The 17198-nt window shown below is 39.7% G+C and overlaps 1 protein-coding gene and 1 long non-coding RNA gene across 15 annotated transcripts in view; both read left to right on the forward strand.

Annotated features, from left to right (window-relative positions):
• The window catches only part of CAMK2D (calcium/calmodulin dependent protein kinase II delta), a 209037-nt gene that overhangs the window by 150084 nt on the left and 41755 nt on the right, over positions 1-17198 (forward strand). For 11 of the 14 annotated variants that reach the window (XM_055796063.1, XM_055796065.1, XM_055796062.1 and 8 more), the window contains 3 exons: positions 1189-1283; positions 2522-2750; positions 6696-7120. In XM_055796063.1, coding sequence (XP_055652038.1) covers positions 1189-1283; positions 2522-2750; positions 6696-6702 — 331 coding nt within the window. In that variant the 3' untranslated portion in view covers positions 6703-7120. Of the gene's footprint in view, positions 1-1188; positions 1284-2521; positions 2755-6695; positions 7121-7303; positions 9347-17198 lie in introns of those variants that run through there. The other 3 variants (XM_055796066.1, XM_055796075.1, XM_055796068.1) reach the window with 3 other exon arrangements.
• LOC129783830 (uncharacterized) lies at positions 9823-12011 on the forward strand. The gene is made up of 3 exons (XR_008745809.1): positions 9823-10068; positions 10595-10666; positions 11353-12011. It is a non-coding gene; the product is annotated as an uncharacterized LOC129783830 (long non-coding RNA).

The following is a 17198-nucleotide window of genomic DNA, read 5'->3' on the forward strand; positions in this document are numbered from 1 at the left end:
CATCTAGGAGGGAGTGAGGAGAGTTCATGTATTTGACATTTTGGTACATATTTGACACTGATGGTACATATAAATACACATTTATATATGAGTGTGTGTGTTTGTATTTATGTACTTTGAAGTTCATTCTCAGATGCCCCCAAGAAACGTAAGACATGTTCATTGCTGCTTTGCCCCAGCTTTACACAAGCCTGGTTGCCAATTTCAGAGGAGCTCCTAGTGTAAACCCAACGTACTACTCTGCTGAGACAGGATCATAATCCTAACACAAAATAGGCAGTGATACATCCAGGTGTATGAAAGTAAAGTCGCGTTTGTGATTTAGAATCCAGAAAACACAGTAGAAGCCTCTTCTACAGAAAATTTTTATTTTATGTAGAGGATTGATGTTAGCTAGAATCCAATTAGTACTTCAGAGTGTGAAAGACTATATGGAATTCAGGTTCCACCAGCCTCTACTGATCACTGTGCAAAAATTTGCTGGGGGAAATGGACCAGTTTCTCTCTCAGCTTTTCTCTGCAAAGACACAGTTCCATCAGTGCTTCTCTTCTCTTCCTACCTCCAAAAAAAAAAAAGTTTATAAACAGTAGAGGAAAGTCCTTCTCAGCAGTTCTTTTGGTCTCCTGTTTCTCTGGATGGATTCTATCATGTTGCAACACAAGCCTCACAGTTCAACAGTGACACTACTCATCCTGTTTAAAGACTTGCCAGCACTAGGCTTTAGTTTAGTGTGATCACATTAAAACCTTTGTTGTATAAATGTTAAGTGGAAACTTATTCCAAATTCTTACCTGAATTTGTCATTTAAAGAAAATAATTAAATCTTGCTTAAATAATGGTGAGACATAAAAAAATATCTGTTGGCTTGCATAAAGCATGTTCAGTCTCACAAGTAAAAATTCTTATTTGTAAATACCATTGACTTGTGGGGCCTTCTTTGGCCATCTTTTTTTTGGTCAAAAGATTACTTATATGAAATATAGTCCACCTAAAGTAAGCTGCCAAATTTACTAATTTAGGCAAAACCGAAGCTCCCGCTAATTCTCCCCATTTTGGTTCTGTTCTTTTCCAGTGTGGTGGCACAAGTAACATGTCCAATGGGAGTAAAGGAAACATTTAAAACGTAATCTCTCCGAAGTTGTGTTACACTTGCATGTGTTGATTACAGAATTTTCTCTTTTCCACAGAAAAATCTGTGATCCAGGCCTTACATCTTTCGAACCTGAAGCTTTGGGTAATCTAGTAGAAGGGATGGACTTTCACCGGTTTTACTTTGAAAATGGTAAACGTTCCTTTTTCATCTCTGTGAAGCTTCATCTGTTCCTTGTGATTGTGTTTCTCTGATCTAATTAGCATTTGGGGTTGGGAGTACATTGATTTGGGCAGGGGAAGGGAATATTACTTGTTGCAGAGTTCTGCTGTATTTCTGTTTCTGCTGTGCTCATTCATACAGCATAGGGCATCTTGGATAATGGAGGAAAGTTTCAGGTATTTGGAAAGACAAAGTCAAGACGTGTAAAGGAAAAACCAAAAAAACCCATAGATAAGTAATTCTCATACTTTTTTTTTTTCCGTTGGGAAAAAAAGAAATTTATGCTGAGTATACTTAAAAGAAAGGTAACTAAATCATGTGACAGTGATTGTAACTGTCAGCACTTCCAGCGAGTATGTGATGTATTGGGGAAGACGTTGTACTCACTCAGTCTATACTGCTTGAGGATCTAATCAGTTGTCTTTTTTGTATTGGTGTGCATGTATATGTATGTATGTGGGTTTATATATGAAAGCATCAATATACATAATGTATATATTACAATCATGTCAGCTATAGGAAAGAAAAATTACCTGTAAAGTTGATTTAATAAAGTTTTGGCGGATCATGTAATGTTGGTAACCATTCTAGAGTGGACTTGCTCAAAAGGAAATAAAATACTGTAGATTAGGATGACAGCTTATCCAGTAATTTCTGAGAAATGTCTGAGCATAAAATGGGTTTATTGTATTTGTAAATTCTCTTTCATCTCCAAAACAGCATTTTCCATATTTTTCCTTATAAAGTTTCCTTTCATTACCGCTGCTTTCTTTAGTTTTCATAGATATCAGCACTTACTAAAAGTCACAAGAGTGAGTTAAAAGTGGAATTATTTTAACTGAAAATATTAAATACAAATGTCATTAAGACATTAGACACAGCAGTGAAACTGAAGTACTGGGAAACTCAAGATGGTGGTCCCCACTTTATCTAATCCATGTATGTATGTGGATTAAATAATATGCATGATTAAGCATTTGGTTGGTTTCCATATAGGAAGTGGGAGAACATACTTATGCTGTGACTGTGCTCATTGCTGCAATGTACTTGAGCTAGTTGTCACTCCTGATTATCAGTAAACAACGGTTATTATTTTGTGTCTGCTAGGCTTGAGATTTTGTGGTTTGTAAAATGGAGTGAGATAAGTTATTTTGGCTTAGGTGGAAAAAATGTAATGTGTCCTCTGTGTGTGTGTGTTTCCTTCCTAGCTTTATCCAAAAGTAATAAGCCAATCCACACCATTATCCTCAATCCTCATGTCCACCTTGTGGGTGATGATGCTGCTTGCATTGCATATATACGGCTCACACAGTACATGGATGGAAGCGGGATGCCAAAGACTATGCAGTCAGAGGAAACGCGGGTCTGGCACCGTCGTGATGGGAAATGGCAGAACGTTCATTTTCACCGTTCAGGGTCACCAACAGTACCTATCAAGTAAGAAACAATTCCAACCACAAGCTTAAACTATGTAGGTCAGACCAGATAGTCTAATAGCTGCTTTTGGCCTTAAAAACTATGAAACCGTCCTTTTGATAGTGTAATTTCTTGTGGTCATTTATGCAGTGCGTATTATGTTCAGCAGTGTGCATATAGTATCCGTGCAAATATTTTTAAAGTAGTGCTTTTTTCATTGTTTTCAACTGTGATGCCCACTGATCCAACTCAGTCCCTGAACTGACAGCTTGAAGAGCAGAAAAAGTTTTTAATGTAGATAAAGCTTGTTACAAAGGACGAAAAATAGGACTGGAAAACCTGAAACAGAATTTCAGGAAAACCTGGAAAAATTAAAAGCAATAGGATACGTGGAGCTGTTAGAGCCGACAGGAAAGTTTCAAGGAAAAAAGTATCACTGTTTTGAAAAACTGAATTTCAAGGATATTTGTTGTGATGTCCAGCCACCTCTACTTACTCAGGCCCAGTTATGTTCGCTGCAAGTTGATTTTGAGCCAGTTTACCTATTTACTTTGTAAATTAAGTCATACAAGTACCTATCACATTCTGGTCTCTTTTCCCACACTCTTCACTTAACTGCTGAGTAGTCGCTGTCTGATAGTTATGGCATCTGTGTGGGTAAGCCTTAGGTCGCTCCTGTCACCTTCTTTCTCTTTCGTTAATTCGGGCATCTCTGCCTGCCCTCTCGTACCGTCAGAGTCATGCCATGATTCAGCGTGTGCAAACCTGAATTCCTAGAGCCAGATTTTCAGCAGTGTAAAATTACAGCACACTCATAGTTGCAATAACAAGATAAAAGAGTCATGGCTTCTTCAAGAGGATCTGCTCAAGTCCTTTGCTTTCCTTCTGCTTGCAGCCTTCACTAATGCTGCTGTGTTCCTCAGAGCCCAGCCTCACTGACTTCTGGCTCAGGTTAGGCTGTTCCAAATCAGGCAGCACTGGCATAGACCTTGGCTTCCTCAGGTGCGAGCCCTCTGTGTAGGATATAATTACATTTGTGTGAGGTGTCTTAATCAGGATAGTGGCTGAATTTCCTGGCATGGATGCTAAGAGCTTAGATTTCATCCTTTGAACTTCATCATGTCCCGTATTTTACTTCTTGCAACACTGTTCTCCCATATGAAATAATACTTGATAAAGTAAGGGACATGATAGAATGAAGTGTTAAACTTCAGTGGGGATGATTTTTTTTTTTTATATATATAGTTTAGGAAGAAGGTAATTTGACTACCTAGTGATAGCTGTTGTATTTTATTTAAAAATATGAAACCAATGGGAGCAGGAACACTGTTGTCTTTTAGTTTTCACATTCCAGCTTCACTGGCAATGTTTTAAAAAGTAATATTGAAAAAAGAGTAGCTACATTTTCTTGAAATGCAGTGTTAGGTAGATTTTTGATGTTTTCATAAAGAGTTGTTTTGTCAAGGGATCTGACCTGGATGTGTGTAAAGACAGCATAAGTGAAACAGGTTCACCTGTCCCAGTGCACCCTGTACAGTAAGTGTTTATAGCAGAATGACATGAATTGGACTAGAGAGTTATTTAATCTTTTCCTGTGTGGGTTGTTTGGTTGTGTTTTTTTTAATTTGTTTTTTGAGACGCATTTGGAGGCAGAGGGGTGGGAGTTGTCAATTTTTATTCAACTTAACCATATTTATAGGAAACAATCCTAAAGAAAAAGTCATTTATGATACTCAGACATCAAAACCGCAAGGCAACAAAACAGCCATCATACTTTTATTTTCATGGAAGATTGCAGAATTTGCCCGATTAATTCCTGTAGTAATTCTTTCAGTAATGCTTCATAGAGATATACCCAATAGCTTTTGCAACTTTTTCTTTTTGAGGTACCATGTTGTAATGGGAGCCTCAGTACTTCGTTCGCATGATGTGTACATGTGTGATGGGTTGCTGTGTGCTGTCACATGTACAGCTCCTACAAACACTTGCCAGAGGTGGTTTCTCTGAAACATAAAGGGCACATACTAGCTGCCACAGAGCAACTCCTGGTCCTTTGGGCTGCACATCTCAACTCAAGGGAATGCAGTCATATGTGTAGATCTAAGATTTGCTCCTTGGAAGCAGCGCCAGTATTTTAGGACTTGTGTAATGCCAGTTCTTTACAGCTACTCATGCTGTCTAATAAAGTTAAGGATTTCTGGCACTGCTAAGGATGGAAGGGGAAGCAGCTGAGAAGTAGTTTCTTTGAGACTGCAAGGTTGTGTCTTTGTCAGTGGGTGTTCTGCGCCTTTGGGGTCAGACATAGAAGATTTCAGGATTGTGAGAGGGTATCCAAGCTGAAAAGGTCACAGAGGAGGAGTAGCAGCTCAGCCTTAGAGCATGGTGAAGGCTCATGGAGAGATGTTCTGAGATTGCAACATAGCCCTAGATATGTAGCCCAGCATAAGCACTGGCAACAGCATCACATAAATCCCTTATCCCTCATCTATAATTCAGAAGGTTTTTTGGACTTGCTGTCACTGTTCTAAAATACCATTGATCTTATGGTTAGAAACCTTACTTTCCAGTCTAAATTTAGTCATATTCTATATATCCTTGAATATTCTCGTTTCATCGTTTTTCCCCTGTGCTGGGAATAGGTATGCAGACATAAGCTGGGTTTTCTTTTCCCCGTTGAGAATGCCACACCTGCTATGTTCTGGCATGATTTTTGCAGTTTTGTCATCTACATCACGCCAGCAGATCTTCTAAGGCAGCCATGTATTTATCCTCAAGTGTCATTTCCAGCCAATGAGTATATAGAAACTTCTACTGAACATGCAGCTTTGTACTTCCTATTATTACATGTAACATTTCTGGATTACCCAGCCCTCAAGGTTATTTGGTTCTTCTTGCACAATACTCCTGTTTTGCTTTGTATTTATAGTGCCTTCCACCTAAGTGTAAATACACTACATGAGATCAGCCCTACTGCTTGTGCTCAGGTCATTGAAAAAGACTAGTGAGTCTCCTCTAGGCTCATAGTTACCCTTTCAGCCCAAGCATTACCATTTTTCTTTTAGTTATTTTACATATTCTTTCTTTAATCTCCATCTTCTCAAGTTTAACTGGTAGATTCCCATGTAGCACCATGCTAGAAGTTACCTTCTATAACCCATCCTGACGGTCCTTTAGACTGCTTTGAACTTCATCTTTTCCCAGTCAGAGCTCTCAGTTTTGGAAAACTACAGAAGAAATCTAATTAAAGTATTATTTATCCTTCCTTTTTTCTCATGTTTGAAATTTTTACAGCCTACAGCTATTTATTTAATTATTACCAATAAAACAGTAGTTAATAATAGCACTTCTGTAATAAAAAAGTATCTTACACATAATGTCTGAAGGAGAATTCCAAATCCAGTAAACTTGCAAAAGCCATTGCAGCTGTGATCTGCTTTTGCAAACATCAAATCAATTGCTGCAAGCACAGTAGCTTATTTGTTTTCAGGACTACCGTAAGGAGTGTGCATAAATCTAAGGACAGAACTGAGCTCTTTGGTAGCTACAGGTATATGGAAATGTTTCTTTATGGCAGATAATTTATTTGGAAAAGAGTATGAGCACAAATGCATGTATTTAGTTTATAAATAAATTTTGTTCATAGTTTTCGCTGCGAGTCAGACAAGATGAACTTTGGTTTCTGTCTTGTCCATTATTTCTCGCTGAGTGATATGACTGATGGTAGGAAATTTTTCTTCGTATTCTATGTTCTTAAGAACTGCATACACACAGAGAGTGAACCTGCATGGCACAGGCAGTCAGAGGGCTATTGGACTGAAAACTGACTCCCAAAACCTAAATTCAGACCTGAGGCTCCCAGGCTTATATTGTCTCACTTCTCACACTTTACTCCTTTTTATAATTTCATAAGTTAAATACCAGCCTGCAGGAAGACGTAAGTAAAGAGTTTATTCTGTGTTTGTACAGTGCCTAGCACAGCGGGATTCCAATCATGACTTCGGCCCCTAGATGCTACGGTAATACAAACAATATTATAAGCTAAGTTAGTTAACTACTTGCTTACGCATTCCTTTTCATTCGTTATCTCTCTGCATATGGCTCTAGCATGTCTTGCATGTAAATGACATCTGATTCTTTCTTGTTACTTGATTCAATTTTTGTATGAGAATCTCAGTCCGTGGCAGTGTCTACAATGTACACGCTGAGGAAGTAAGTTAAACTCAAGAGATTCACGGCTGAATTCTGCCCTCCCTCCTTTAAGAAATCGGTCAAGGCACTTTGGCTTCCTGCCTCAGTTTCCTTTTTTTTTATTTTAACAACCTCTCTGGCATGTTGTTAGGATGGAAAATGTCTGTAAAGTGGTTTGAAAAATAAAAGAATGCTTTGCCTGAGCGTTTGGGGTTTTTCTTTTCCCTTGGTTTTCTTCACAATATTGTGTTAAATGATCTTGAGAAGATTTATTTTTTTTGTAATAGTATTGGCTAACACTTGAGCATGTGTTGTTATCTGGTGGTGATGTTACTTCAGTAATGGCAATCTGTTTTTGTTTTTGTTTTTTTTCTCCTTCCTCCTAGCTAAAAATATCAGCGGTGCCACTCTTGCATTTTCTGTACCCAACGCACCTGGTTGATTACCATCTTGGCCATCCCGTTCTCTTCATGCATGTTTCTGAGTGCATGAAGTTGTGAAGGTTCTTCATGTAACACATTTGTGATGCACCATGTTGCTGTATATTCCATCTGTACACTGTTAACATTTCAATGAAGGTGATGTTCCATGCAAATAGAGAATAACAAGGTATAAAAGACAAAAAAAATATTTGATGGACAGCAGTAGGTACAGAATACATTTGTCACTTTCTCCATTTATGCCAAGTTTTGACAGACAACTTTAAGAAGTATCCTGTTTATTAAAAAAAAAAAGAAAAAAAAAAAAGAAAAAGTACATTTTATCCTCTTTTTTTAAGAACTGTTTTTTGACTCCTCCTTTTCCGAGTCCCAGGATTTTGGTTTGGTTCTGGTAGGAATGGTTAGGGTTTCCACTGGCAGCTCTGTTACTGTAAAACAGATTTTTATTACAGCATGTAGATGGACGAAATCACTGATAAACGTGGGAGTGATAATATCTTGGCTTCGTACCAGCTGAAGCCTTCTTAGTTTATTAGTCTATGTAAACTGGAAAAATCTCATCATTTGCTGGCTTGGTCACTTCAGAATTAACTGTCAATGTTCTGGTGAGCCGACAGCTTCTGTTTTTCTTTTGAGTCTTTACCTTTGCTTTCTTACTATGCTCATTGAAAATTTCTATTGGATGATTAAGCAAAATTAAAAATTGTGAGGAACTAAGTGATGATTGAGGGGCAGTTTTTGAGGATTAAAATGGAAGAATAGAGAAAGATCGATTTTTATGACTTTTAGGGTGTACTGTAGATTTTTAAGGAGGCTTTAAAAAACACAAAATTTTGATTAAGATATAGACCAGTTGTGTGGTTAATATACTCGAGAAATATTAAGCCTTAAAAGCTTAGTATGAAGAGTTTACTTACTTTACAATGCTTTGCTTCTCTGGAAATGTATTGTGGATACACCAGTTTTCTCTAACACTTTACCACTGATTCATTTCTCCTCTCTTCTCCCTCTCAATCTGCTCTTGGTTTCTTAAAATCCTCATGCAGCATACAGTATCAAGGACAAAGTTTTTTGCAGTATTACCAACTTGGTTTGCCCTTGATCCCTGGCTGCAAACACTTGTACGCTGCACAGGTAGTGCTCTCAGTGTCAGTTCAGAACACAAACTTTGTAACAGGGACTGTTTTTGCTTCCCTTATGTCGCTGTGAAAATCCATCCTTGCAAGCATTTAGGTTTCTTCCCTCCCATTTTTAATAGACAAATACAGGGATCGGTTATTTCTTTTTTGGTTTTGTTTGTTTTTTGTTAACTGTTCTGTTACCAACAGGGCTAACTGTTTTCTGTAGCGCTGTATAGTGCATGGTATCTCAAATCAATGTCCTTTTTAGCGATTAAAAATTTACAACTTGTCAGCCTGAAGTTTTTAAAATGGGAAAGCTTACTGATTTGTATCATTTCACCTTTCTGTGTTGATTACTAATCAAAAGCAGTTCTTAAACATTTTGATGTTGTTACTAGTGGATGTATGGTAGATGGATTTAAGCTCTGATAATTACTACATGATTTTAAACAATATATATTTAAAATAAGCATCTACAATAAATGTGTTGAGCCATATTAACCTGCCAATGGGATCTGTGAAAAAAGTAATGGCCTCATTTTTTTCTCATTAATTTCTTTACCTTTTTTTTGTGAAGCGGCTATAAGTGGCATAACTGTATTTAAAATTAACAAATTAGGTGTAGGGTGTTTTTTTTATACTTATAACATAGCATGTGGTGTTGACGTATTAACTGTAGACCAAGTTTGTCTTCCACACCAAGACGTGAGGAAATTGTGATTTGTTCTCTCCACCACAACTGAATTATACACTTCTGTCATTTTGGAACACTGCAGTTTACCATGGGACACAGTGTACATATTTCTTGCCATAATGGTAAATGATTGATATATTTAAGGATTAATAAATTTGTGATTTCTGCTGACAATGTGCTTGTGTTTTAATTTCCCAATTAACTATGGGTTTTGCATTGGAAAATGTGTACTGTCTGTTTGAATTAAGAACTTGGAGATACAGCTGCATTTTCTTACAAGTCAGATTGGCAGTTTGAAAATACGAGTGTTTGCTTTCGTGATTTGTCTTTTGGTTCCTGAGGACCCGATTGTACACCATTTATGCTGTACTCTGTTGATAGATTTTGCAAATACTATAGGTATGTGCATATGCTATATGTATTTTGCACATATTTATAGGTCCATATTTAGAAATTGTTTAGGTAGTTTGCAGATTTCTCTAGCTGCTTTAGTGTGTTTCATATGCTCAGCCTGTAACACAAGATGCTGTAAGAACAGTTACTATATCTTTAGCATTACGGACTGTAAAATGTATTAAAGTCCATAAATAATTAGCATTTACAATAATATACCAGTTTAAACGCTTTAATGTATATCTGTAGTGATTTTAGGCTCCTCTTATCCTATGCTGAGCCACAACTGAGAACAGTCTTTTATACCAGCAGAAAAGAAGGACCGAGGGGGCGGAGGAGAGGAGACAACTTCTAGCTTTCACGGGTCATGAAATGCAGAGCTGGATCATGTCTCTGGTTCTGTGCCAGGGCAGCGTAGTTGCGAGCCAGACCTGTAGCAGCAGCATTGGTGTGGCAGTGATCCAGGAGTACCGCCTGTCCAAGGAGCAAGAGCATATTCCTGGGTTTGTGAAAATTTCAGTGCTTCCTCTTGGGTAGCATTTTGCTATGTATTTGTAAACAAAAAGAAAAATAGTTAGGAGAGAGCTCAGGGGTTTGGAATGTTTTGGTAAACCCCAGAGGAAGCAAAAGTGGTTGAGTCTGTTGGGAAGTTTTATATTTTGTCATATCACTTCTACCTACTGTTTACTCATTTTTTCCACTAAATGTTATTCCAGAAATCAGTTTGATTTCCATTTTAAATGTGCGCCTGCAGTAAGCTGTTTGACAGCAGTGGAATTGCTACTAATTTCAGGTGTGTAGAGAAGAAGAGAGAGCAGTGTATAACGCATAATGAGAAGGGGGGTGGAGACAATACAGTGGCTAAATATCAGGTTGAAGATTTGGGAAACGGGTGAATTTTGGGGTTCTTTTTGTGTGGAGGTTTTTTTTTTTTTTTTGGTGTTTATTTTTATGGACGTCCTTTTATAGCACAAATGTTTTCATATGCTGCCTCCTGGTGGCTTTTTGTAATGGTGTTTTTCTATTTAGGCGTGCACAGGAAGATGGTATTTGTTCTATCCAGAAAGGAACCCAGTGCTTTCATGCATTCGCTTTTTTAATGTGAGGAACACAGAATATTTCAGAGGCTGAAAACGTCCATTTGCTTGGTCTTGAATATATGCTATACACATACCTGGAGGAATCGGATTGATTCCATTTTCTAAAAATGGGCTCCCAGGACACAGTTAAGAAAATAAACATCTGTTTCCTAGAGATGTATATTAAATTTGGAGTTCATTGGGTGAAAGATTAACTTTACTGTTTCTTCAGTGTGCTATGAATCCTCTGTAGTGTATTATCTCCTTGGACTGTGCGCTTACAGACGACAGAATTACTTTGTTCTTCTCAGGGCTTCCCTTTCTTAAATTTGCACAATCATACTTTTTACATAACTCATCTTAAGATCATTAGTCAAAAAATCAACTGTGCTAGTCGGAGAATTGTCTAAATTGCTCCAGGAGATTCAGCTTCTTCCTTCCTCACAAATTATTGGTAAAAACCAGACAGCTGTGGGTGAATGGGTTAGAAGTTCAGTGCTGCAAGGTCCAGCTGCTAAATACCTGGTTCCTGCAGGCAGAGCTGCTGTAGTAGAGCCCTGACGCACCTGTATAGCAGTATGGAGGGGGCTGACATTTTTAAGAGGGGAAAATTCTTTACCCTGCGGACTATCTATGCCTCACATAGAAGGGATCCTGTGTATAGCAGACTAGAAGCCTTTCCTCTTTTCTACTCCCTCTCTTGCACAGATACCCATGGCTGAGCAGAACAAGTTGCAGGATCTGCTTCCAAGACAGTATGCATGTAAAATGAGGAGAACGCAGCAATTCTGCTTGCTCATTTGCTGCAGAACAGCAGCAGCACAAGGCTGCTTGTTTCCAGCATGTTCTTGTCCAGACTCTGAGCCCAGGCAAAAGGCACTGCAGACAGTAAGTTTGGGGAAGAGGAGAAAATTCAATCACAGAGTGTGAGGGGAGGAGAGTCAATGCAAAAAAGGCAAGCTGGTTTACGAGGTGAAGAGATAGGAGAGCAGTGTCTCTGTATTTACAGAAGTGTCACTCTTTTAAAGATGTTGCCAGAACGCAGCTATGGGGCTGGACCACCTTATGCAGTAACTGGAAATTTGGCCCATATAATCTTTTTCATCATAATGACTTCTAATTAGTTAACAAAGTCAGATAGTTGAATGTGGCATGTGGTTGGGACAAGGTTGTTTCCCTTAAAATAGCAATGGTTTGAATCTGCATAGCCACAGAATAACCTCCAAAAAGTTGCATTAAATCGCAGTGTAGAATTTTATCAGGAGTCTGATGCACCTCTTGACAGCTAAGGGCCTAGGTCCTTTGGCTATTCCCTGAACTCGGCCCATAGTGGAAAGATGCCATCTCATGTCAGGGCAGGAGAAAGAGAGCATGTATCAGCAAGCCCCCTGCTCACTGCCAGGTATTTCCCAGTGTCCTAGCAAGCTGGTACAGGAGGAGAGGGGGGTGAAGTTTATTAATAGACAGCATTGGGAGATAGTTCATGGCAAACCAAACACCCCTGAGCTGGGAAGGAGGAGGCCGCGCTGCTCTTTCACCACTCCTTTTCCCACCCTTCTCAGGCATTCAGTGTTGGCTCCCTGAGAAGACAGCTGCCCAGGACCAAGGCGGTGACAGTCACAGATTGTTAAGTAACACACGTAATCAAGGGACAATACTAGCCAGCAACCAGCCTGGTAGTGGAGTGAAGAGCCTATGTTTGTGTGCCTGACAGCTCATTTTATAAAAAGAGTTTATCGTGGAACATGGGTACCTAAACAAATCGAACCCTTAGTAACGATGGAGAAGAGGGTACTCCCAAGCACACACTTCTGTCGTGTTACAGCAAGATACCAACTTAAACACCATATAAAACTGTTGCCATGTCCTGTGCCCTGGAGAGAGGGTAAGTACCAGAGCAAGAAGCAAGAGTTTGGCTCCAGGACTACTGGCAGGATTAAGGGTGCTTACAGTTTCAATGAAGTAAGTATATATTTAAACATATTCATGAGGAAGATGTTCATGGTCTATTGAGCTGTTGCCTCCCTTGCACAAGTTGTTTGGGGAGATTATCCTAGACCGAAGCAACTGCAAAGATCAAATGTCAATATTGTGTAGACATGGTGGTGTTGATCTCAAGTACTGGTGGTAGTGCTTGCTGCCCCGTTTTTAGCATGTGTTCTTTTCTGGTTGATGTATCAGTGTGCTTCCCATAGGGACTTTCTGAACCTGGCAGCCACTACTTCAGGCACCCTGTACCACAGGATTCTCAAAGAAATCCCAACATGTTCTGCTAGGTGATGGAGTCGCTGAGTTTTATGGAGTGTAGAAAAGTGGTTGGAGCCTCAGAGCCCCAGAGACTGGTGTAGGAAGCAGCTGATGATCTGTGCTACAGTTACTTGCAAAGTGACAGAGGATGTTACTGGCAAGGAACATCACTGATGAGTGTCACAGAAATTCTGAATTGTGCCTGTAATGAAAGGGATTGAAATGAGTTTCGCAAAACCCCGATGTAGTAAGGGCTGATAGACACAGTGTGAGATTTGGCACTTGGTTCTCCCTGGTGTTTCGTGTCTCTGGAACATGCCTTCCCCCTCGTCTGTCTCCAGCATCCTCCTGCTCTGCAGGCCTGTCAGTTCTCGGTGTGCTTATTTGGTTAAGTTCCTCAGGCAAAATGGGCATCTGAACATCTACTCCCTGGCCTGAGCTAGAGATTTAGCATGAGCTGAGAGCATGGCTTCTCTGCTATTCAGCTGTGAGTGCTGCTGGGCATACACTGAAGTGAAATCCTAAGTGCTTTGGACGCTTAAAAAATCATGAAATATAGGCACTGCTGTAGAAAGGATAAGAACCATGCAGCAGTTTTAGAATCACAAGTTTGGGTGTAGCTCCTGATCCTGCTTCAGGTTCCAGAGGCATTGCTGAGGGATGTAGCTTTTATATGTATTTTGCCTTGTGTAGGAATTCCTGTTAGAAGGGCTGCCTGACAGCCCAGCTGGAGCAGAGCAGGTTTTCCTTGGGATGCAGCTAGTGGGCTGCTATTTCACTTTGCTGCAATTTTCTGGGTTTTTTTCTGAACAAACCTTTTAACTAGAGGGTAAAGCGCAGAGGCTGGGCCATGCCAAAACTGCAAATATAGCTACTCTGACCTTCATAGATTAATTCTGTTTCTCACGTGGCTACTTGAAGTCCAAGCAAGTCTTTACAAAGGAAAAAAACAAATCAAAACAAAACCAGAACGGTATGTATGTGGGAAAAGCCTTGTATCCCACTATTTTATCAAAATTTTAAATCATTAAACCAGCATATTGTCAAATGAAGATAAAGATACTATCAGAAGTTACACAAGTGCATGTTTCTTTTCCTGGTAGTTCAAATCAATACAACACAAACAGATAGGCTTGAGGAGCTTAACTTTCTTTTACAGTGACGTATGGATATTCTTTTGGCTTTGATCAACAGTAAACATTTTAAACAAATACATTTTAGTAAATTACAAAAATGATTTATTAATTCAGAAATTGTTTGGAAAGCAGGTTAGTGACAGGCAATGTTTATTCTAGGTGAATAAGTGACAGCTTTGCTTTCTTTTCTGTCTCCTAGCAGCTGCCTGAACACAAAAACTTACAAAACCCCCACAGACAGCACTCCTTAAATCTAATCTTACTGAAAAGTTATCCTAAACAGGCATTTGAATACAGCAGAGCACCTTTACACACAATGATAGGAACTGGTAGTATGCCTGGCCTTCTGTCTGCAGGCTTTAGTTCTGATCCTCTGGTTGGCCTTGGGGCTGCCCGTTGAGTATGGTGTTGGGATGTGCACTTCTGACTCTGATGGGGCAGTTTCCATTTCTGTGCTTTCATTGCTATTCTTTGTATTGATAGTTTTCAGACTCCCTCTCTAGACCCTGATGAACCTGTGGATTAAAGGGGTCTGTGAAAGTTGAGCAAAATTATCCTTTAGGTAAAGACTTAAATATCCTCTGTATATATACAATTTTAAGAACCTGGGAGTATTAACTAGTTTCCAGCATCTTAAGAGGGACCCAGCTAAGGTCTGCTCTGGTTAGTCACCTGCAGAAACTTTCTTTGGATCTCCAGGTCACAGCGTTTTCACAACACAGTTGAAGAAGTTTCTGAATATGGTCTGAGGCATCTGAAATCATCAGTGATACTTGGAAAACTGCATGTTTGTGGCTTATTAGAATGGTAGAATTCTCCTGTGTGCTGGTAGTCAAAAGAAAACAAAAAAAATAGTATTTTTTTTCAACACACGTACAGCAAGTCTAAAGAGCAGTAATAGATTTATTATTTTTTTTTAATTCTGCCCTAACTACTTAGGGTAGTAATTAAAATGGGAGAAGAAAGAGGGCATTTTATTTCATCCTTCAGTAGAAGTGTTTTAACTGATGAAGTGTCATGACGCTCTTAAGAAGCACAAGCGTGGCAGGCTGGCCCATGCTGGCTCCTAACAAGAACTGAAGTGAAATGCCTCCCAGAGCTGTCGCTGTGGTTTGAAATAGATCTGTGAGTTCAGCAGCACTGTTTGTTTGGTATGAAAATTGTGTTTCATCAAACATGAATTTTTGTATGCACATGGTTGGAAGCATGCAGGTGTTGGCACATCATTCCAAGATCTGTTTTTGGAGGTATTGTTTCAGTCTCCTGTTGGGACCAAACCTCTTTGTATAAATACATACTCTGTGATGGACACAGACAAGTGCAGCAGCAGCAGACTGGTTTCAGACCCTGGATGTAGAGCACTTTGACAGGGAAGCACAAGTAGGAGATTTTGCTCTTTTTCATTCAAGCCAGAAATCTGAGCGTGAGTGTCCCTTGTGCAATGTCAGTGCCATAACCACTGAGTGAATATTTGAGACAGCCTTTTTTTTTTTTTTTTTTTTTTTTTTTCCTTTCTGAGAAATAAGCAGGGAAGGATCTAGTTTGTGTTTCAGCAGCTTGTAAAAAAAAAGTCAAAATTTCCCTAATGGCAACAGCAGAAAGGATCCCCTTCCCTGGGCACCTGTCAACTGAAGCTGTCAAAAAGGCTGAAAATTGCAATGAGGATTAATTAACACAAAGCTGAGGGCAGGAAACATTACAAGACTCTACCTAAAGAAATGGATGTGTTTGATGATTTAAATAGGTGAACAAATGCAAATAAGAAAGCTTAAAAGTCCTCAATTGATGCTTTTCTAATCTCTTCTTTGTAATGGATTTCCCAAGATTAGGACCCTGAGGTGCACTAAGAGGCAGGATGGGAGAATATTTACTCTCTTCTCTATAAATAGGGGAACTTGGTGTTTGAGACAGCGCATTCCCACCTTTCTCTAAGCACTGTTTCCCAGTTAAGACCGGCTTTTCACACATGACAAGGTGGAGCTACTTTATATCCCACAAGTCTTACGCTGTCTGCCAAAAGGATGTAAGTGGGATATTTGAGAGAGTGGAAGAGCCAGGGGGGTGAGGAGTATACTGTTTTCATTAAAAGGCCTTAGCAACTCACACTACTCATCTCTAAGGAGTCATCGCTGGCACGAAGATCTAAAAATTTTGGTGGCAAGAGGAGAAAGGAGTCTGAGGCTTCTCTTTTGGCAGATCATTTTGCCTCTCTGTCAAAATGCACCTCTGCTGCTCCCTCAGATGCTTGCCTCTTCCTTCCGCTGCCTAATGCAGCTTCCTTCCGCTGCCCTGCCTTCCTCCTCCTCCCAAATCATCCTCCTCCCCCTGCTGCAAGAAACCCTGATGTTATTACCGCATGGCATTTATTATGTTAAAAACAGTGCCGTGTGCCACTCCTCAAAATGACTCATTTACTTCTATGTCTAAAACTCAACTCCCTCCGTTCTCCTTATTTTTTTCCACTTACCTTTTGTCTCTCTCTTCTACGTGAGACCTGTTCCTGGGCACAGTTAGCAGCTGGAACAATAGGCAGTATTACTGGGTGTAGTGTTGCTGTGCTTGGGTATTTGATTGGGAGGCTTTTAAAAACAGTAGCTAATTAATCTTTACTATGTCACTGGCAGTGGGCGAGCATCGCCTACCTAGTTTTATGGCTAAAAAACTGACAGTATATAATTTCCCCAAGGCCACAAAGCTGATGGATGACAGGAGTTTCTAGGTACAAGGGTGAGTTTCAGTCCTTGAATGACAGTGATTACAGTCTGTGCATGACGGATTTATGGCCAGAATTAGAAGGAATGCTTAGAGAGCTCCACACTCGCTCACTGCGTGGCATGTAGCACATCATGGTTTGTGGCCTCTGCTCACGTTCTGAGTCCTCATCACAGGAACCTTTCTGCATTCCAAGCTCGTGGGGAAGAGGCAGTGTTCCAACCAAGTTCCCTCTGAAAAGCAAGGTTCACATCTATCCTGGCAATTGAAACCATGCAATGGTTCCCAAATCTAAGAAAAGCCACAGCACACCATTCTGAGGGCAGTACTTTTAATTGAAGGTGGCAGCATCGTACTGCTGTTCTCAACAGAGCATGTGCTAATACCCTGCAAGTTTTGAAGGTCATGCTAGTTAATTATATTAGCTAAAATCAACTTCCTGCATCTGTCAGCAGTTCA

The sequence above is a fragment of the Falco peregrinus genome, chromosome 2 (assembly GCF_023634155.1).
Source record: "Falco peregrinus isolate bFalPer1 chromosome 2, bFalPer1.pri, whole genome shotgun sequence".
Classification (NCBI taxonomy): domain Eukaryota; kingdom Metazoa; phylum Chordata; class Aves; order Falconiformes; family Falconidae; genus Falco; species Falco peregrinus.